Here is a 22,004-nt window from a genome sequence, read left to right as displayed (position 1 = left end):
GCCCAGCCTTTCTCAACCTGTGGGTCCCCAGATGTTGTTGAACTACAACTCCCATCATTCCTAGCCAACATGACCAGTGGTCAGGGATGATGGGAGTTGTTGTTAGAGGCATGGTAGAAACCTCTGCAACATGTTAGTGGTTTTAAGATCAGAAGATTTGCAGCTGGGGCCTCTACAATACCCTTTATGAACAATGTCTCCCTCCACCCTTTTAAACACAGCGTTTGGGGAAGACTTTAGTGAAATTCACAAGCTAGCTGTCATTAACTTTATTATTTTTGTTTGGTCTAAATAATGATAATTGTGTTACTTCATCAATAAACCAGCACAGCTACCTGTTGTTTTTGTTGTTGTTTGTTTTGTTTTTAAACATTCTTGCCTAAAAACAAAAAGCTCTTTTGGAGATGATTGTGTTTTCTATACAACATTTCTCTTTAAAAAAAAGAAAAAAAAAGAAAACCAAAACCTTAATTGCCCCCTGGAATACTGATATGGTGTCTTTATATTCCACATATATCATGTTCTGCATGTTCCAGCTTAAGTACTTATTTTCTGCTGCAGGAAGTCTGAAAGGGATATACTAGTGATAAACAGCATGAACGTTTGCTTTGGATTGCCAAATTTGATTGCGTTGGATTGTGAATCAGCTAAGTAGCTAGTTATGTTGATCAGTGGGCATAACTGTCTGTTGGGCATGACTCAAAAAATGCTTTGATTTTATTCCTACTGCAGATTCAAAGTACAGAAGGAGAGATTCCACATGCTCTTAACATGAGCCAGCTGGCTTTAGCCAAGACTAAAAAAGGTGAGTAGGTTTCCCTCCTCTTTCTTTTTGGCCCCCTCTGAAACGGCTCTGGCACAGCCCCATTTGTTTCTGACAGTGCCCATTGACATGTTGATGCAAGCACTTGGGAGCTTCTTAAATTTCAGCCCACCCAAAAGATCCTTGTCTGCTTCTCTGCCAGCTTTCAAATCATAGTGTTCCCCTTGTGAAGTGGCACTTCAAATGAGAGAGGATGAATCACGTTTCTAACCTCAATGAATGGTTCTGCTTCTCTGTGTCGGAGAAACTGAAAGGTTGTGTTTTGCTTTGCTTTTTTATAACGGAGCCCTGTCATTTGAAATGACAATTTTAAACCTTAAAATTACAAACTCTTTCAACCTGAATTGTGTGGTACATCCAGCATTTTACTGCCCTTCAGACTGCTGACTGTACAGAAGCCTCGTACTTTTGACCACACAGATTGTCTTCCACTGCAGTCCTCTGCACATGTTAAGTTCCACTGTTTCCAAGGGGGATTCTTCCCTAGTAAGTCTGTTTTCACGGTGCAGCATTTGCATGTCGAGACCCCGCAGCCACCCCCTCGTTGGAAATAACTCACACAAGGACACGGATATTAGGTTTATGTTATTGGGCAAATTTTGGCCACAACTTTATTGAAATTACAGAATGTGAGCGGTATTGGCTTTGGCATTGATTGGACCTGACTATATCTGACTGCTGCCCATTGTGCAGGAAGTCCAGTAAGGGTAAGCCACCGGTAGGGGGAGCCCTGTTGATGCGAACCAACTCAAGCTCCCCCTGGTGTTTCCGTCGGGGTCGTGTCAAGGCCTTAGCCCCCCAGCCGGGCTTCAGACTAGATCAATGTCCCCGGATTCCTTTAACAGCATACCCTTAAGCATGGAGGGGCAGGTGATGGCCACACCTCCCCTCCCCCACACAAGGTCAAGCAATGCCTAACCGCAACCCTAACAAAGTTGTGACGATTGCTACGAAGTAGGTGAAAACCAAGTGGCCAGTGCCAATTTGCCAAGTGGAAAAATTCCTACCAGGCCCCTTGGACAACCAAGGTGACCAACCAAAGTCCATAGCAAGGCCATTGCCTAACCTGCAAAATAGGGAGGGAGGGTGGGTGATTGAGGAAGCGAGACAAAGAGGAAGTCCTCTGGCTCGCTCCTCCATTTAAACGGCCTCAGCCACGCCCCTCCCCAGCCAGTGGGTTGGCTGGCCGGGCTCTGACGTGGCCGGGATCCCCCAGGCAATGGGGGACAAGGTGTCCCTCCCTGGTGGGGAGTGGGTGGTCACGCGGTCCACCACAACTCCTCCCCACTGGGAAGTGGAGCGGATTTATCCCCCTCTTTCTCTGCCAATATATGGGCAAGGGTATTGCCTAAAGGATGAAAGCAAGGGCAGTGTAGGATTCCCAGCCTGCACTATACAGCTGATGGACATGAAAGAATCCCAGAATGCATCACAGGAAAGCACCATTTGATTCCTGAGCCCTGTCTGAGCAAGGAAAAGGGGTGGGATCCTGGGAGGCCAAATTAACTGGGTTCTTGTGCAGTGTGGCAAAGATATCTGCCCACCATTCAGGGAGCTGATCAAGAAAATGCATTGTTCATTGCATGCATGTAACTTTTGAATGTACTTTAGAAGTTGCTATGCAATATAAAGAAAATAGACATATAGAGTGAACTGTGCTTCCAGTTTCAATACAGAAAACATTTTGCTACTGATCTCAAATTTTGGGGGGGAAAAACACTGATGCCATGTGCATGTGCAGCTGACAACAGAATTTAGGTACATACATGCTTGTGTGAGTGTGTGCCCTTTGAGTTGAGAGCCCTGTGCTCCTGTTTAGTAATCAACCAGCTTATTATCAGACCCAGGTTTTGTTTATTAATTCTCCGAGTCCTTAAGTCCTTCAACCTTGGTTCAGGCTCACATGAAAGCCCTAGCCTTGCATTGCAAGATGTTATCTCATTTCCATCAACCTGTTTTCCACCGCCTGTTTCCAAAGCCCGTTAGTAACAAAACAGGAGTCCAGATGCACCTTTCGTATATGTAGCTTGTGACTCTTAAACGCCTGCTTTGATACCCATACCAGTGTTGTGCTCTTCAGCACAGAATGTTATGCACTTGTAATACATTTTTGGTGGCATTGTGCCTCCAAGGAGAAGGTCACTGTTGCTTTTTGTAACTTACTGCAGTCTGAAAAACATGTTTAGCAGGCACGCAGCGAAACGTACAATATCTGATTGTTTTTATAATCTTTGTCTTTTTTTTTACAAGCATGGGGGCAACCCATTCTTAGGATTTTTATGTTAAACACTGCTGCATTTTACAACTACTGTGCCATGCACAAATGCAAGCTTTTTTTTTTTTTAATGTCACTGCCTTCTTTATGAATTGTGCTTAAAAAGAAAAAAGCTTAATGTAATCATTTTTCATAATCATCTGTTGGCTGAAAAAACAATATTGCAGAACAATCTTCCTGTACATATGATATGATGTACTTTTTAGGTAATGCATTTTACCCAAATGAGTTTATCTGGTGTGTTCAGCACCGGCATTTGTTATTACGTAACCCGAATGGAGATATACTTTGCTTTCTGGATTTCTTTCCTATGACTGGAACAAAAAGATACCTTTGCTCTGCACTATAAAAATGAAAGTGCTGCTGAAATGTCTGGCGTGTGCAATGCTAGTTAATTGGAGGAAGCTCATTTCAGGGAAGGCACCCCTTTCCTGCCCCTCACCCCTTTCTTCTGTGATGGCTTGACCTTGGAGCAACATGAGTATTAGGGGGGCTAGTGTGCCAGTGTTGGAGTAAGGCAGTGATGGCCAAACCTGGCCCTCCAGCTGTTTTGGGACTACAACTCCCATCATCCCTAGCTAACAAGTCCAGTGGTCAGGAATGATGGGAATTGTAGTCCCAAAACAGCTGGAAGGCCAAGTTTGGCCATCACTGGAGTAAGGCTTCAGAGATCAAGGTTTAAATCCCCTCTTGGCCATGAAGCTCACTAGGTGACCATGGGCCAGTGTTGCTGCATTTCAGTCTAACCTACCTCACAGAGTTGTCATAGAGATAAAATGGTTGGGGAAAACCGTGAGCACAACATTGAAGAAGAGGGTGGGTTTAACAAACCCATAAGTAACAGTTGGTATGTTCTTTCTGGAACCCCAGCTCTCAAGTCTCTGGCAGATTGAGAGAGAAGTTGAGCACCCAAGTGTCTTGAAAGCTCAGAAGTCAACTGCAATCAACATAAACCCTTTAAATGGATAGATAAAATAGCATCACCTATTTTATCTATCCATTTAAAGGGTTTATGTTGATATTACTAACAAAATAAAATAAATAACATTTAAAAAAATAAAAAACATTTTATTTTTATTTTTTTAAAAAATCCTTCCAGTAGCACCTTAGAGATCAACTAAGTTAGTTATTGGTATCAGCTTTCAACACGATAGCTCATACCAATAACTAACTTAGTTGGTCTCTAAGGTGCTACTGGAATGAATTTATTTATTTTAGTTATTTTATTTTGTTTTGACTACGGCAGACCAACACGGCTACCTACTTGTTGGTATTACAAGTACTCCTTGTACGTTTGTATCCTGCCTTGCCACTAAGTTGCTCAAGGTCATGGTATACGTGGTTCTTCCCTCCTCGTCTCATTATCACAACAACCCTTTGAGGTACGTTTGGCTGAGAGATGGGGACTGGTTGATGGTCACCAAATGAGCTCATGACTGGATGGGGATATGAACCCTTGTCTCCCAAGTCCTAACCATACACTACATTGGGTTTCTACTATACCAGTATTCAGCTTCTGGGATGGATTTACAAGCGTTTTTCAGCTGAGGAGATCAAAGTTTCCACTGGAAATGTGAAATAATTGATTGCCACAATTATTTTTTGTTGTTGTTCTTGACCAATATTTCAGTTTCTTGGGAGGTGTTGCTTCTTTATTTTTAGCACAGTTGCTTCCCGTTTTAGGAGGTAGTTAATACAACAGTTACAGATATGTGTGCAGACTTCAGTACACAAACAGGTCAATACGCAGGGCCAGCAGTTCTTCAAGGCCTAGATATCTGAGAACCTCTCAGCTAGAGGGTGCCATCAAGACTTGACCCTGCTAACCAGCAGATATTGGGGTGCAGCAGTAGCAACCCGCCACTCTTTCCTCCTGAGCCCACCAGCTGTTCCTCTCTGCTTCCCTGAGGTGTTTTGGAAGACAGTGTCTATATGGTTGTCAACGTTATATAGCTCTCTTTAGTTGAGCAGTGGAGAAGAGCCAACTTGCCAAAAGCCTTACATACAAAGATGAGGGACCTGTGGCCCTCCAACTCCCATCAGCCTCAGCCATCAATTAGGGATGATGGACTCTGGATTCCACCAACACCTGGAGGCCAAGGGTTTCCTCAGGGGATAAACAAATTGCAAGTGAAGACCCTGCTCCTCCACCGCTAACCAAGTTAAGGGTCAAGTAGGACACTGCTATGCCGTTAACTCGCTCCTGTTTTTCTGGTTTCAGGGTTAGATCTGAGTCTGCAGAATGCAAAATTGACTAAGGCGTAACAGGTTCAAGCCAGTTTGTTTAGTGGATAGGAATGTATGATAAGAATTATTACAAAGGGGAATTTGCTGATGTGAATTTGTTGGATTGAGTTTCAGTGTGTTTTTGAGTTCGTGTGCCCTTTAAAGCAGCCAATAAGAGCATTTCTCTCTCTTTTGAAAATGTTTTGACTATTTGTTTCTGAATGTTGCTCACACTGGGCCTTCAGGTATAAAGCAGGTATTAATTTTACTGTTCGTAATGCTTTTTTAAAAATTATTTGGTGGTTCACAAAGGCCAACCTAATAAAAACTTGCAATTACTACTTTGCAAGGCCACCATCTATTACTCAGTGGTCTGAAGATTTCACTGCCCTTTCTACAGTTGAGCACAGGGCTTATAATAAGCAATCTCATTTAGATACTTATTCAGACGTATGGACTGCTTATATTAATCTATATGTTTAAATTGAGGCTGGTGGAAAAAATATTTTAAATGTCCCCCTTCTCCTTTTCTTTTTGTTATATCTGCAAATAAACATTCTAAAAATTAAAAAATGAACACCACTAAATACTTTTGTCACCCTTGTCTATTGTGGAGGAGCCATAGCTTGACGATAAGGCATATCTTTTGTGAGTTGAGTTCCCAAGTCCAGTCACTTGCAGGCGTTGCCAATTTAAAACACCTTCTAACAGGAGAGCCGATTCAGTTGGAAAGCTTGCCCCTAAAAGTAGCCGCTGCTCTGAACGACGTTTGTGTGAAGTCATCAAATTATTAACACTCATGAGCAGCAAGTTGAACCAGCTTCAAATGTTAAAAGGCTTTCTTGACTTAATCTGCTCTGTAAGACTCTTGAGAGCTCCTGATGGATTAATTGTTATTATTTCTTTCATGTGCAACTTTGTAAGAAGTGTACTGACTGTCAGCTCCACGGAACCTTTAAAAACCTTTCATCAACCTTTTAAGAAACTGCACTGCTCCGTTTTTCAGCCATTCCTTATAAATTATACAGTTTCTTAAAGCGATTTAGGTGGGGAGGGGAAAAGAGGAGTTCCAGTTGGATCCTGCCAAAATGTTTACTCTAGCTGTGCACTTTAATTCCCCATAGAATCCTGAGACCTGTCTTGTAAAATGCCTCTTTGTGGCTTATTTTATTTATAACAGAACTTTGTGAAATGTCTAAAGGTTTGCCCCGTGCAGGACACAGCCTGCCTGCAAGGACACCTACTAAATCCTGCGACATCCATTGACGCAGTTACATGTGACCATTGCCAACATCTGAACATAGGAGGCTTGCCTATATCAAGTCAGACTGTCCACCTAGCTCATTATTGTCTGTACCATTGTTTCTCAAACTTGGATGTTGTTGGACCACAACTCCCACCACCCCTGACCACTGGCCCTGCTAGTTAGGTGTGGTGGGATAGTGTGCTGCTTGTGCGTAAAAGCTTGATCCCTCTGGGGTTTGGCTGGTCATCCAAACCGATGCACTAACGGAGCCCCCAAAGCATGACTCCGTCAGTCGCTGGTAGAATCTGACAGTGGGCGTCTACGGAATTTACGCCAACATAAAAGCTCTTTGACAGACATGCGCTTTCGAGACTCTCTGCGTGACAGTTTCCGGCGAAGGGTGGGCGTTCCCAACGGGGGTCCCGTTACCTCTCCACTACTCTCACTGGAAGCATCCCAGAGCCTCCCCTCCGCTGTGACTCCTGCACTCCCCCTGCTGGTTCCCTCTTCTACTGCAGATTCTCTCCTATTCTCCTGTAGCCTGTCCACTACCTGTCTCTCCGATGGCAGTTCCCTGACATCCACCTCCCCCCCAGGGCCCCCTTCACCCCCTCCCGCCTCCTCTCCCACTGGCGGTGAGGGCGGAAAGCCCCTGAAGGAACTCTCCTCGTCGTCCGAGGATTCTAACACTTCCAGCCACGGCGTACCGTCTCTCTCCCCGTCTTCCTCTTCTTCGTCGGAGTCGGCTTCTTCACCCACCCCTGACTCTGGGAACCCTTCAAACTCTCCTTCCTCATCGGTGGTCCCAAAGTGTTCCCTTCTAAATCGAGCCACGGGTTGCGGTTTTCTTGGGAAACGCTGATGAAATGTTTCTATTAAAACCTCGTCATTGACTACCTCTGCTGGTACCCAAGTGTTTTCCGACTCTGCTTCCCCCTCCCATTCTACCAGATATTCCACCTGATTCCCCTTCCACCTGGAATCAATGATTCCTGCCACGTTCATGTCGCGCTCTCTCTCTTCTATCACGGGCGTTTGGGTGGCCTCTCTCTCACGCTCCCCCCACTCGCGTCCCTCTCGGTACGGCGACAGTAATGACCTGTGAAATACTGGGTGTAATTTCATGTGACTGGGCAGCCTGAGTTTGAATGCCACTGGGTTGACCTGCTGTATGACCTCAAAGGGTCCCAATCTTTTGGGCCTCAATTTCTTACTCCCGCCCTTGAACGGTAGCCCTTGGGTGGACAACCACACCCGGTCCCCCACCCTTATAGTTTCACCTTCCCTCCTATTTCTGTCTGCTTGCTTCTTATATTCTTCCTTGGCTTTCTCTAAGTTAAGTTGAAGCTGACGGTGGATCGCCTCCATCTCTTCAAAAAAATATTCCGCCGCCGGCACGCTCCACCTCTCCCCTCCCTCTCCTGGGAATGCCCGGGGGTGACACCCATAATTTGCCAGGAAGGGACTCATCCCTGTGGACACGTTCTCCGCGTTGTTGTAGGCAAATTCTGCTAGAGGTAACTTATCCACCCAATCATTTTCTCTGTCTTTTACATAACACCTCAGGTATTGTTGTAAAACCCCATTTGCCCTTTCCGCTTGCCCATTGGTTTCTGGGTGCCGGGCAGTTGAGAAATTGAGTTCTACGTGCAGTAAGCTCATAAGTTTCCTCCAGAACCTGGAAGTAAATTGTTTCCCTCTGTCGCTGACCACCCTCAAGGGGGCGCCATGCAACTTGAAAATATGTTCTACAAACAACTTGGCGGTTTCCTCCGCTGTGACTGCATGTGAACAAGCTATAAAATGACACATCTTGGTTAATTGATCTACCACCACCATGACAGCTGTTTTGCCTTTGGATTTTGGCAGGTCCGTCATAAAATCTATGGATACTGCCTCCCATGGCCTTTCGGGCGTGGGTAAGGGTTGTAATAGCCCCGCTGGCGCCACCCTCTCTCCTTTCGCTCGCTGGCACCTGTCGCAACCCCTGACATATTCCCGTACGTCCTCCCTCACCTTGGGCCACCAAAACTCCCTGGTAACCAACCACATGGTTTTGTGCTGTCCAAAATGTCCCGCTGTGGGGCTGTCATGCAACTGCTTGAGTACTCTGCCCCTCAGTTCCCCGTCGGGTATGTACAGTGCCCCTTTGTAATACAACGCCCCGTTCTTTTCTTCGAACCCCCCTGTGTTCTCCTCTGTCCTCCGGAGCTCTCTGAGTTTCTCTTGGGCGTATTCATCGTTCTCCGTACCCTCTATCAGTTCCCTCTGCCCCACCAATGCCGCCCCACACACCCAGCGGTCTTCAGGGATTACATGCCTTGCCTCAGGCGCTCCCTCCCCCTCTAAGTACTCAGGTTTCCTGGAAAGAGCGTCCGCCCTCACGTTCTCGGAGCCGGGCACGTAACGAATCTCAAAGTGGAATTTGGAGAACTCCTGGGCCCATCTCACTTGTCTCTGGTTCAGCACTCGGGCTGTTCTCCAGTATTCCAGATTTTTGTGGTCAGTTCGGACTTGAACCTTGTGCTGCGCCCCAATCAGCAAGTGCCGCCATTTCCGGAATGCTTCATGAATGGCGAGCAGTTCTCGGTCGTACACTGTGTAGTTCCTCTCTGATTTGTTCAACTTCCGCGAGAAGAATGCACACGGTCTCCATTCAGACGTATCTTTTCCCGGCTGGAGAAGAACGGCCCCCACCGCTCGGTCTGACGCGTCAGTCTCCACTCTCATTGGTTGTTGTAGATCCACGTGCAAGAGTTGCTCTTCCGACGCAAACGCCTGCTTTAAGCGTTCGAACGCTTGTTGCGCTTCTCCCGTCCAAACAAATTTCTTTTTGCTACTAAGACAATCCGTGATGGGCGCTGTTAAATGGGCAAAGTTTTTGATGAACTTCCTATAGAAGTTTCCGAAGCCCAGGAACCTTTGCACGTCCTTCTTGGTCTTTGGTGTTTTCCATTCCAGTACCGCTTGAACCTTGCTGGGATCCATGGCCAATCCCTTGTCAGACAACCGGTACCCCAGGAATTCCACCTCCTTGGTATGAAACTGACACTTCTCCAGTTTCACCCACAGCCGGTTTTCTCGCAGCTTGCTCAGTACCTCTCTTACATCTCGCACATGCTGCTCCTCATTGTCTGAGTACACCAGAACGTCATCTAAGAACGCTACGCAGTTCTTGTAGAGCAGTGGCCCCAGGACGTGATTCATGAATGATTGAAAACAGGCGGAGCCCCCTTGTAATCCGAAAGGCATAACGGTGTACTCAAAGGCCCCCAAGGGGGTGAACATAGTGGTCTTCCACTCATCCCCCTTTCTCACACGTATCAAGTTATATGCCCCCCTAAGGTCCAGCTTGGTAAAAATTTTCCCTTTTCTCACCCGTGTTAGAATGTCATCAATTCTGGGCATAGGGAAAGTCACTGGTTCTGACACTGCATTTAGGGCCCTGAAATCACATACAAGCCTGGGCTTGCCTGTGTTTTTTTTGTCCACAAAGAACACTGGGCTGCCCCCCACCGCTCGTGACTCTCTGATGAAACCTCGCTTGAGATTCTTGTCAATGAACTCCCTTAACTCCTGCATCTCACTGTCTGACATTGCATACAGCTTGCCCACTGGCAATTGTGCTCCTGGGAGTAAGGTAATTTGACAATCAAAGGGTCTGTGCGGGGGCAGTTTATCTGCTTCTTTTTCGCTGAATACGTCAAGCAAGTCAGCGTATTGTGGTGGCACCCTCCCTTTGTCCATCACTTCCATCCCTGCTAGAGTGCCCCTGGCGCCTGCCTGAGCCTCTCCCTCCTTGCAGTGTTCTAGGCAATGTGCTGATCCAAAGGAAACCACTCTCTGATGCCAGCCTACTAGCGGATCGTGTAGCGCCAGCCAGCTCATACCCAAGATAATAGGAGCTCCTCCCAAGGTGGCTACGTTAAACGCTATCAGTTCGGTGTGTCGTGCCACCCTCATTATCATTGGTACAGTCTGTTGGCTCACTTCTCCTCCCAACAGCTCCCTCCCATCAATCGTGGTAACCTGCAAAGGCTTACTCAATGGGATAGTCTGTATTTGGTGTGCAGCTGCAAACTCTTTGCTCATGAAATTACATGAGCTACCTGAATCCAATAGCGCCTTTATCTTCAGTGGGTGTCCGTTTGCCAGTTCCAGCAACACCTCTATCACAAGCGCTGGTCTTGGAGGTTCCGGCGTGGGCACATTCATTACTCCCTGGCCTGGCTGCTGTGCCCTGATGTTGGCAACCAGGCGTTGGCTTTTACTGGCTCCGTGATTTCTTCTTCCTCCTTCCCCCCAACAGTTCCCGCCATCCCTTGCCATTCCTTCCTTTGCGGACAGACTCTGGCAAAGTGACCTGGCTGCTGGCAGAGATAGCATCTCTTGCCGCTCTTTCCCTCCTTCTTCCGCCCTTCACTGGTGTTTGAAACTGCGCGCGCGCGCGCTGTTCCAAGTTCCATCGGCTCTGCTGGCGGGAAAGGCTGCTCCGGAATCTCTGGAATGCGGAAGTCCTTCCAACGTTCCCCCTTTCCTTCCCGCTTTTCCATAGCTCTAGCTTCCTGGCGTGCCCCAATGGACAGCGCTGATTTAGTCAGCTGATCCATAGACTCCGCCCTAGGCGCCCGGGAAAGTTCATCTTTCACTGCCGGAGAGAGACCTTCTTCAAACAGCATTTGAATAGGTTCACTAGCAAGGTCCCACCCAAGTCTATGAATCAGCATGGTGAACTCAGTCCAGTACTCACGTACAGATCGGCTCCCCTGTTTACACGCCATTAACTGCCTGCGCACCACTCCCTGCTCGATCTCGCTGGAAAACATCAAGTCCATGGCGCGGAAAAACTTCATTGTGTCCTTTAAGATTTCATTATTGGCTGCCATCAGGGGCCGAACCCAGTCCCTCGCCCCTCCCTCTAGATGGCCAATCACGTACGCCACTCTAGAGTTCTCGTCGGGGAAGTCATCAAACAGTAGATTGAGTGCATATTGCATCTCTGTCCTAAAGGCTTGATAGTTCCGGGGATCCCCCCCAAATTTCTGCACCAGTCCAGGCACCCGTCTGGCAAGTGGGGTGGTCTTCCCCTTATCTGCATCTTGAGCCCTCCTCTCCTCGAGCCTCGCCGTTTGCAGTGCCAGCTGGACCTCCAACGCCCTGTACCTTTGTTCCAGGCTTGGATCTGCGCCAGCTCCCGCTCCTGCTCCTCCGGTTCCGGATGGTTCGCTCATGATGCCTTCTGCTTGCACAAGCTGCTTTCAATGACTGTCAGATTGCTGTGGTGGGATAGTGTGCTGCTTGTGCGTAAAAGCTTGATCCCTCTGGGGTTTGGCTGGTCATCCAAACCGATGCACTAACGGAGCCCCCAAAGCATGACTCCGTCAGTCGCTGGTAGAATCTGACAGTGGGCGTCTACGGAATTTACGCCAACATAAAAGCTCTTTGACAGACATGCGCTTTCGAGACTCTCTGCGTGACAGTTTCCGGCGAAGGGTGGGCGTTCCCAACGGGGGTCCCGTTACCTCTCCACTACTCTCACTGGAAGCATCCCAGAGCCTCCCCTCCGCTGTGACTCCTGCACTCCCCCTGCTGGTTCCCTCTTCTACTGCAGATTCTCTCCTATTCTCCTGTAGCCTGTCCACTACCTGTCTCTCCGATGGCAGTTCCCTGACATTAGGGATGATGGGAATTGTAGTCCAACAACACTGGTCTGTACTAACTCTCAATGACTCTCCAGGGTTTGGGGCAGGAGTCTTTACCAGCCTTACTTGGAGATGCCAGGAGTTAAACGTGAGGGGTTTTTGCATGCAAAGCAGATGCTTCCTAAGGAAGGATGCTGAGCTTCCTTGGATTTCTGTGATGTCCTCCACTGCAGCCAGATGTAATTGGGCATTTGCATGTTAAATGCCAGTCTGCACTAAATAGGTAGTGGTACTCAGCATACTGCCTCCTTGATGGCTGAAACTACATAAGCTAAGAGATGGTTGGGAGCATGGCAGCCTGCACCACTAAGGCAGTGTGTCCAGCAGTTTTATAATAATAATAATAATAATAATAATAATAATAATAATAATAATAATAATAATAAATTTATTGTCATTGCCCCCTCTCGGGGACAACGAAATTACTTGGCTGCTCCATCCACCCAGGTAGGGCACTCCACTCAAAATCAGAACTATAAAAACACTAATTAAAACAATACAGTATAATACAGCAAGGAAGATTAGATGACTTTCAAAGTCCAGGTTTCCCATTCAGGGCCGAGATCGCTCTGGAGAAGAAGCTGTTCTTGAGATGGCTCGTTCTTGTCTTCATCGTCCTGTATCTCCGTCCTGATGGCAGGAGCTCGAAGAGACAGTGACCAGGATGCGATGGATCTTTTTTAGAAACAATGAAAGTTTTCCTTAGTTTTGCAAGAGGAATTTCAGTTTGGGACGCCTGTCTACAGACCAGTAGTTTTGCTAGGGCTGCCATATGTCTGGACACATCTGGGAATTGGGTGTCAAAAATGGCATCCAGGCGGAATTTTTGCTGTATCAGCAAAATGTCCGGGAAAACTCAGATATATGGCAAGTAGGGTGATAAAAAAAAGCTTTAAAAATCCACAACCCCCCAAAAAAAACTTTTACTTTTTGGGGATTTTCTCTTTTGGGGATATGGCAACCTTGCTTTTGCTGACTGTTTTTGCTGTTTTGTTTTGCAGGATTTGATGTATGTGTTTTTAAACAGTATTTTATTGCTTGTTACGATTGTGATATCTTGTATCGTGTTTAGTTGCTGCATGCTCCCATTGGGAGGAAAAGTACAAGGAAATAAATCCAAAAGCCAATCTCAACATTATGTTATATACACCAGAATGTCTTAAGAACATGGAGCCCGGGGGGGGGGGGGCGGCTGCACAGATAATGTTCTTAATGGTTTGAGTCACTCGTGGGCAAGAAGCAGGTTTAATTAATTATTTTAGCAGGATATTTGGACTGCTTTATTTGTCTGCTGAATTCAATTTCATGATGTCTCCAGTTTCGAAAGACACTTGACCTTGCACACAGATCTGCAAATGACTTAAGTCGGCCTGTTTAAACTGAGCAAATCACACTGAAGCCAATGGAAATACAGTAAATCAGCAGAAATCTGTAAGCTCTTCCTACTAGACCAGGTCAGCACCACTTGTGTTGTACCAAGCTGAAAGCAGCCTCCTGCCGTGTATATTGTGCCTGCCCAATGTTTGACAGTCCCTGCTTCTGTATCCCAGACAGCAAACATTGGTTGAATTGCTGATGGGAGACCCCATGTGTTTGGTTGACTTTGTTGGCTCCATGGGTCACAAATAGTGTAGACCTGTGCGTGGACCAGAATTTTCTAAGTCTCTACAGGCTGTAACTGGAGAGTTACTGCTTTTCCAGGAAGGAAGGGGAGGGGGGAACCCAGAGGGTTATTAGTGTCTACCTAAACTATACAATGCCTGTCCTGGAATTCACACAAAAGATGGCTCCTCTCATACTACCAAAAGAAATTTTTTGCGTTCTCGTTCTGGCAGTGTGATTTGGGGAAACTGTTTCAAATCACAACCTTTGGGATGGAACAGGCCAAACATCGCAGTTCTGCTCTTTATAGCTAAATGCAGATTTGTGTCTGTGTTGCTTCACAATATCTACTGCAGACAAGTTTGTTTGAACCTCTTGGTTTCTCTTGCTTTCGCAGACCAGCTCTTACGATCGGCAAGTCAGCATTCTGACAGCAGTGGTTTTGCCGAGGATTCTTCCACAGACTGCTTCTTGCTGAATCAGTTGCAGGTACAAACCTTCTTTTTTTACCAACCCCCCCCCCCAATGCGTACATGTTTGGGGGGAGAGATATATAAAGTCCTAGGCATATTTTAAAGGTTTTTATTGGCTCTTGGTGACTGAGTAACAATAACGTTACAGCCATGAAGCTGTCCTCATTTTATTGCCACCAATCAGGGTGTTTCTTTCAGCCGAAACTCGGCCGAACTCAGTTCCGGCCCCTCTCAGGTGGGTCCCATTGCCATTCTAAAGAGAACAAGGGAGGTGTTCATGGTGAGTTCTGGCACCTCTTCTTCTAAAAAAATATCACTGCCAGCAATGCTGCTTGTAGGGTTACTGTATTTTGAAGAGCAAAAAAGAAGATGCTATAAAGACTCTCATTTTCAATACCCCTGCTATATGTAGGCTATAGAAGCTGTGATATATTGCTGTTGGGGGGGGGCAGGAGAAGAGTAGAGAAAAGTCTTCAGCCACCAGTTATGCCTATGTCTCATCCAGAAAAAATAGCCAGAGATATTTTGGCAAATTTAAAAAATCTACCTGGACATAAATTTTATTCCTGAAAAAGAAGACACATGGCAACCCTATTTCACCATTTGCACAATTTTGTGTAAATCCCTACACAAATCTATTTGTTTCTTTTTGACTACATTTTTAAAATTATTTTTATCCTGATGCTACGCTGGTTATATGTAGGTGTACTTCTTTTACTAAGCATAAAACTTTCTAAGAATTGCTGCAAATGTATACTTCAGTCCTTGTTGCAAATGTATATTTTGGTCCTTGTTGCATGCATCAAGAAATGGAATCAGCCCGAAGATAAACTAAAAGTCCATGTTTTAGGCTTTGACCTGCTTATAAAATAAGTATTAGGGCTCATCTGCCTTGCAGGATAAAATCACATCGATGTGCAAGTCCCCTCCCCACAGTCGTTGGTGTTGATCTGGGCAAAAATATGGTATTTTGTAGGTATATGACTATGTTCACAAGCAGTAAAATGCTGTAATATCATGAGTAACATTCTGCTTGTGTGAATGAAGGCATTGAAAGGCAGGAAACTTGTAATGTTAGCTTGAGCAAAGCAAGCTTTGCTTGTGCCATGAAGTTTTTAAAAGACTGCCTGTCCGGTCTCTTCCTGTGCACTTCCAGCCCTTTCTGCTGGCATGAGCAACAAGCTTCTCTGTAAGAAATGGAAAGGGATCCAGACTGAATTGCGAAAGATGACTTACCTCAAAATATTATAAATTAGTGCCCTCTGCTGTTAAACAGATTTTTCTTTAAGGAGTAGAATAATGTTTGGTATTTTTCTTCTTCTTTTTTAAGTGGCAGAAAATATATTGTCCATGTTTATATTCTACCTTTTCTCCAGTGAGCTCAAGGCAGCAAACGTGATTCTCTTTCCCTCCCCATTTTTTTTAAAAATAATACCTTTTTTCTTTATTTTTGTGGTACAGAAGATAAATTTTGAGAAAACAATTGTCACAGCAGTAAACAACAAATAACTTGTCTTGATAAAATTACAGACTTTTGTTATGCCATCTGTTAAAGTTTCATTTGAGATCATGCCACATTTTTCCATGAGCGCTGGGTAGATTCCTGGTACAGTCTGAACAAGGTAGGTTAAGCTGGCTGCCCCAAGCTCACCCAGCACGAAGCTTCATAGCTAGGTGCAGATTTGAACCTGGGTTTCATCTATCCTAAGGGATGCAGGTGGTGCTGTAGGTTAAACCACAGAGCCTAGGACTTGCCTATCAGAAGGTCGGCGGTTCGAATCCCCGCGATGGGGTGAGCTCCTGTTGCTCGGTCCCTGCTCCTGCCAACCTAGCCGTTCGCAAGCATGTCAAAAGTCCAAGTAGATAAATAGGAACTGCTCCAGCGGTAAGGTAAACGGCGTTTCCGTGCGCTGCTCTGGTTCGCCAGAAGCGGCTTAGTCATGCTGGCCACATGACCCGGAAGCTGTACGCTGGCTCCCTCGGCCAATAAAGCGAGATGAGCGCCGCAACCCCAGAGTCGGTCACGACTTGACCTAATGGTCAGGGGTCCCTTTACCTTTACCTTTACTTCATCTATCCTTATCTGACACTGTGATCACTATACCACACTGGACCTCACTGTGTTGTATATTAGAGAATTCAGTGGATTAAACATTTGACCAGCCTTGCTTTATTTTCTCATGAATGCTTATTTCTCCAGTCCAGCTATCTTATGGACTCGTTTTGCTTTTTATTTTATTTTTTAAAAGTTATTTGCATAAAGGTACAAATGTTTTGGTATTTTTGTTGTCTCTTCACCACCCTGTTCTCATTGTGTTCCTGACAGGGACACGAGTCATTGCAGGCCATGGGAAGCAGCGCTGACAGCTGCGACAGCGAGACAACGGTGACATCTTACAGTGAAGAACTCAAAACGCCAATAGATGAGCAGTCCTATTTTAATGAGCTTGATGAGGAGAAATTCCTCCGCACAGAAGTGGAGCAGCGGAAGAGGGAGGCGGTTTCTGGGAGCGACGCCAGAGAAGGTTGGAAAGTTCTAGAAGGCGAAACTGGGCAGGCTGAGACCGGAGAAGATACAGAGTTTGGCCAAGGAGGATATATTAGAAAAGATGAAGATGCTCTTGCACAGGAGGGAGAGTCTGAAGTGCTGGAGGAAGGCAGTGAAGAGAGCGACGCAGATAAAAGCAGCGAGTATGAATTTCCTCAGTATAAAACGCACCACATTCTTAAATCAATGTCCTCTATAGAAAGCAGCAGTTCATCTCCTTCTTCCACTGAGCGGGTTAGCATTGCTTTGCAAAGAGCCCAGAGGAGGATAAGTGGCTCGTCTGATTCCAGAGCCGGTCGCTCGCTGCTCAAATCGAAAGACTTTCTTTTCAAGCAAAGGCATCGGATCTCTGAGTTGGACTATCCATTGAGGCGCTCTCAGTCTCTCCCATCTGCACTACTGAACCCGGTGAAAGTCGTCTCCTCCGTGAATGTCCAGCTCACTCCGGGAAAACAGACGTTTTGTAGCCCCCCGTCTTTTACTTACAAGTACGATACTCCTGAACAGGAGGAGAAGGAGGAGCAGACGGAAGAGAAGCCCCCTGAGGAGAGAGACCACAGTCCCCCCAGGTGCAAATCCACACTTTTCATTGCACCATCATCCCTTAGGAAAGAAGGTTCCCAGCCTGCATTGAACAAGGCGGCGGACGAACCGTGTAGGAGCAGAATACAAAGCTGCCCTTTGCACCTCCCAACTCATATGTCTCAGTCGTCGTGCTCGCTACATTCCCTTCAGTTTGACTATCCAGACAGGCCCTTATGTGCACATATGAGAACATTCAGTACGCACAGCATCCCAAGCACCCCTGGGTCGTCTTGCAGTGGTTTGCCTTCCCCGTTCAGCTGCCCTTATTCGCTGAGGCACACTGGGCACCGGCGCCAAGCTCAGGCCATGCATTCGCCCTCCACGGTCGAAATGCAGCTGAGGAGAGTCTTGCATGACATCAGGAACTCTTTGCAAAACCTTTCACAGGTAAACTAGCTCATGGCTGCAGTCTGTATACACCCCCCATGTGTCTGTTTGGAGGGCGCATATTTTGGTTGCTAAAAAGAAAGACGGCATGCACAACCGTTGTGCGGTGGTTTGTTTAAATTTAGGATTCCCCGTGGCACTTAGGGTTTCCACATGTAATTGATTTTGCTGGCAAAGGGGAAAGCTTGTCAAAGACTGGTTTTGCCAACATAATGCCCTCTAGGTGTTATGGATTGCAATTTCCATCATCCATGACCACTGGCCGTGCTGACAGAAGTTGTAGTCCACCACATCTAGAAGGCACTACAATGGATGCCGCTGCCCAAACATTCCATTGAGTCCCTGACTAAGTTGGGATTTGACTCCCCAGATCTACGTTTGATGCTCTTATCAACTGGGTCGCGTTGCCTTTCATACAGTCATGGCAAAGCTGACGTACAAAAACTCAGTTCTGTGAAGCATGAATTAGATTTCTTCCTACTCAAGATCTTTTATATGCAAACATTTTAAAGGCCTTGCTTTTTATTATTATTATTAAATTGAGGCTTGAGAAGATATTTCTGTTCTGTTAGTTCTATGCTCCAGTGCATCTGATGAAGTGTAAGCCATTGGTATTGTGTGTCCTGGGGAATGTTGGCATTGCTCAGGTCAGGAGCTTGACAGAGTCCCCTCAAGGACAAGATAAGTAATGGGAGGTAAACTTTGCAGAAGGACAAGTTTGCTCTCCACTAATTGTCTAATGCATGCCATGTACAGCTGTGTGGAAATGTTGCATCACAATTCCCATTGTCCCTGATAATTGGCCATGCTCGCTAGGGCTTATGGGAGTTATAACAAAGGGATGTCTGGAGGGTCACAAGTTCTCCTCCTCTCATCTAGAGAGTCCTTGAGCAGGATTGTGAATCTGAGCCGTCTCCCATTTCCCAGATGTCATTATATTGAGGGCCAGCCTGGTTTAGGCAAGTGTGAAATGAGTAGTATGCATAAGAGCCAAGCCCCGTTCACACACACACAAATTAGAATAAAACAACAATATTTGAATGCCATGCATATTTCTGCAGAGTCTTCATGAAGCCTGAGAGCTAGGCTAGGTGGCTTAAGTTTTGCAGCCATGTGTTTCATGTGCAAAACTGCTAATTCGAAAGCTCAGACTATTTTAATGCTCTGCAATAAATTTTGATTAAGTAACTTCCTTTTCGCAACCTCCTCCTAGAACGAATCCCAATGTTTCCCCCCACTTGGTACTTAACAGCCCTGTCATGTTCTAAAATGCTTGCCAGATGCAATAAACTCCGTTCTGGAGCTGGGGAAAGTTCACCTTTTTTTGAATAGGCTTTCACAATCGGAAGCCTCATTTTATCATATGAAAGTTTGGAATGAACATAGTTGCTTTTCCAGTCAGGAGTTTCTCAGGGATCTGACACAGCTTTACTCATTCCATTTTGTAAAATGCATTCTTTTCCATGGTGTCCATAGTTAATAAAATTCCTAGACCTACACTGGACTTGCTACATTTCCCCATCCTTTAGGAGTTTGGCGGTATTGCCTCTGTGTGTTTCTGTTTTGACATATTTGGGTTTGTGTAGATAATGCTATCTGAAGCCTTGTTACTTGCACACTAACGTCTTAGATACTTTTAACTCTGAGGGAAAGTTCCTTTGTCTGTCATGCAGCACATATCATTATCATCATAGCACAGTTTTGATTTGGTACTTGTATCTTAACGAGAATATTATGAGCCAGTTTGCGCAGGGGTTACAGCGTTGGACTTAGACTTCATTGACCTGTGCTTCAAATCCCTGCTTAATTGTGAAGTTCACTGTGGCCTTGAAAAAGGCATTTGGTCTTAGTCTATTTCGCAGAGTAGACAGTTGTCTATGGGCTGCTCTTAGTCCTTTGGGGGAAGGACAAAAATCACAGGTGAGAAGTTTTGCCTTGCACAAATTGGCTTCTTACCCAGAAATTTCACTGCCAAATTGGATTTTTGAATCTAAATCCATTCCTCTTCTTAGTTGGAATTTGCTCTTCACACAGGTGCACAGAGCTAATTCAGATGGCACACATGATACCGCCATCCGTAGGACTATACCACCTTGCAAGGCTTCTTGAATACACACACCCAGCAGAATTGAAGAGGTGCAACAAATCTGACTAGTCTCAGATTTTAGATATTTGGGGCTTCAGTGTTTCCATATCTGCAATGTGGAGGGCTGGCAGGGGTATCACTGCCAGAAACATTGGCTGTAACACAGGTGGCTGCTGTTTAGGTGTGAGGGGGCTGGGCCCAGAATTGAGGATGAGAGCCAAAGTTTGGCCTTGCTTGAAGTGCCAGCCCATTTACTCATGAAGTTGTTATAGAAAAACAAACAGGGTAAATGCAAACGACCTACCGTATTTTTCCTTGTATAAGATGCCCCAATATATAAGACAACCTCAAAATTAAGAGATCAATATTTTAAACATAAAACAGAACATCTTTGATGTTTTCTTAAAAATTCAAAGTACTGGTATATTTAGTACCATATATTTAAACATCAGCGGTGGTCAGGGAAGTTGGCCGAAGTTGCTAAGCTTTTGCGGAGGTGCCCCAGAGTTAGGGTTGTCATATTTCAAGAGGTAAAAATCAAAAATTGTTGGGCTTTTTTGGTGCAATAGCATGAAGAGTTCGTTGTGTTCATGACTGTTGTATTGACATGTTATTACTTATTGGTCTCATGCACCAAGTTGTTAAAATGTTATGTTTGTTTTTATCTCTTCTTTTCCCTTTCTAGAATGCTATGATGAGAAGTCCTGACCTCACTACAGCCCCTTACAGTACTCAGAGATCTTCTATTCTACCTCTCTATGAAGTAAATGGCATTTTTCTCTCTCTTCATCCATGTTCTGTGTTTGAGTTAAAATTGTGCCCATATATATATGTATAAAATGGGAATGTCCTTTCATCTGGGTTCTCCCCTCCCATCTTTAGAAGATGGGGACGAAGAAAGAGATGTTGCAGTTCTCTACTTCATGTATCCAGCCCTCTCCCTCCCTCCCTCCCTCCCTCTGGGTGGTTTTCAAGGGCAAAGGACAGGGAGGTCATGGGGATGCCATAGGTGTGGTGCTGAGATGGCTGACTCCACCAATAGGCTCTAAGTTGCTGAGCCCCAGTCCAGAGCCCAAATTGTCTCTATGAAGACAATCCATTGGCAGATTGGGCTCATGGAATTCATGGAAGACAAGGCTATAGCTACCAGCCATAAGGTAAAGGTAAAGGGACCCCTGACCATTAGGTCCAGTCGTGGCCGACTCTGGGGTTGCGGCGCTCATCTCACTTTATTGGCTGAGGGAGCCAGTGTACAGCTTCCGGGTCATGTGGCCAGCATGACTAAGCCACTTCTGGCAAACCAGAGCAGTGCACAGAAATGCCGTTTACCTTCTCGCCAGAGCGGTGCCTATTTATCTACTTGCACTTTGATGTGCTTTCGAACTGCTAGGTTGGGGCCGAGCAACGGGAGCTCACCCCGTCGCGGGGATTTGAACCGCCGACCTTCTGATCAGCAAGTCCTAGGCTCTGTGGTTTAACCCATAGCGCCACCTGCATCATAGTAGCTCTTTATTCCCTCCAGTGTCAAGAGGGCGGTATGCCTCTGAATACCAGTTTCTGGGAATTGCAAGTGAGAAGAGAGCTCATGTCCTGTTTGTGGACTTCTCTTTTGTTTTATTGCATATTTTAATTTTTGAGGTTGTTTTAGTGCCCCGGCGGAATGGTTTTTGTCTCTTTTAGTTATGCATTGGTTTTTATAGTTGGGAAACTGTAGCTGTAAACTGCATAGAAGGCATTTTGACATAAGCAATATACAAGTGAATCATCACTATCGTCACCATCTGCTTGGCTACTGTGAAGACAGGGTGCTGTCCTGGAGGGGCCTTTAGTCTGATTTGGCAGAGCTCTTGTTATGTATCTACATAGAGTTCTGAACATAAATACATCTCTGTATTTGTCTAGAATACATTCCAAGATCTTCAAGCCGTGAGAAGGAACCTAAACCTGTTTAGAACGCAAATGATGGATTTGGAATTGTCCATGTTGCGCCAGCAAACCACTGTTTATCAGCACATGACAGAGGAAGAGAGGTGAGTGGGGTAGGGGGGTGT

At 45.8% G+C, this 22,004-nt stretch overlaps 1 protein-coding gene across 5 annotated transcripts in view; it reads left to right on the top strand.

The window, feature by feature from the left end:
* Nucleotides 1-22,004, top strand: part of ITPRID2 (ITPR interacting domain containing 2) — a 70,984-nt gene that overhangs the window by 39,100 nt on the left and 9,880 nt on the right. For all 5 annotated transcript variants that reach the window (XM_081858488.1, XM_081858487.1, XM_081858489.1 and 2 more), the window contains 5 exons: nt 733-805; nt 14,272-14,363; nt 16,674-17,867; nt 20,639-20,716; nt 21,856-21,983. In XM_081858488.1, coding sequence (XP_081714614.1) covers nt 733-805; nt 14,272-14,363; nt 16,674-17,867; nt 20,639-20,716; nt 21,856-21,983 — 1,565 coding nt within the window. The remainder of the gene's footprint in view (nt 1-732; nt 806-14,271; nt 14,364-16,673; nt 17,868-20,638; nt 20,717-21,855; nt 21,984-22,004) is intronic.

This window comes from Podarcis erhardii (assembly GCF_964252035.2).
Source record: "Podarcis erhardii genome assembly, chromosome: 1".
Lineage (NCBI taxonomy): Eukaryota > Metazoa > Chordata > Lepidosauria > Squamata > Lacertidae > Podarcis > Podarcis erhardii.
This window is presented reverse-complemented; position numbering and strand designations above follow the sequence as displayed.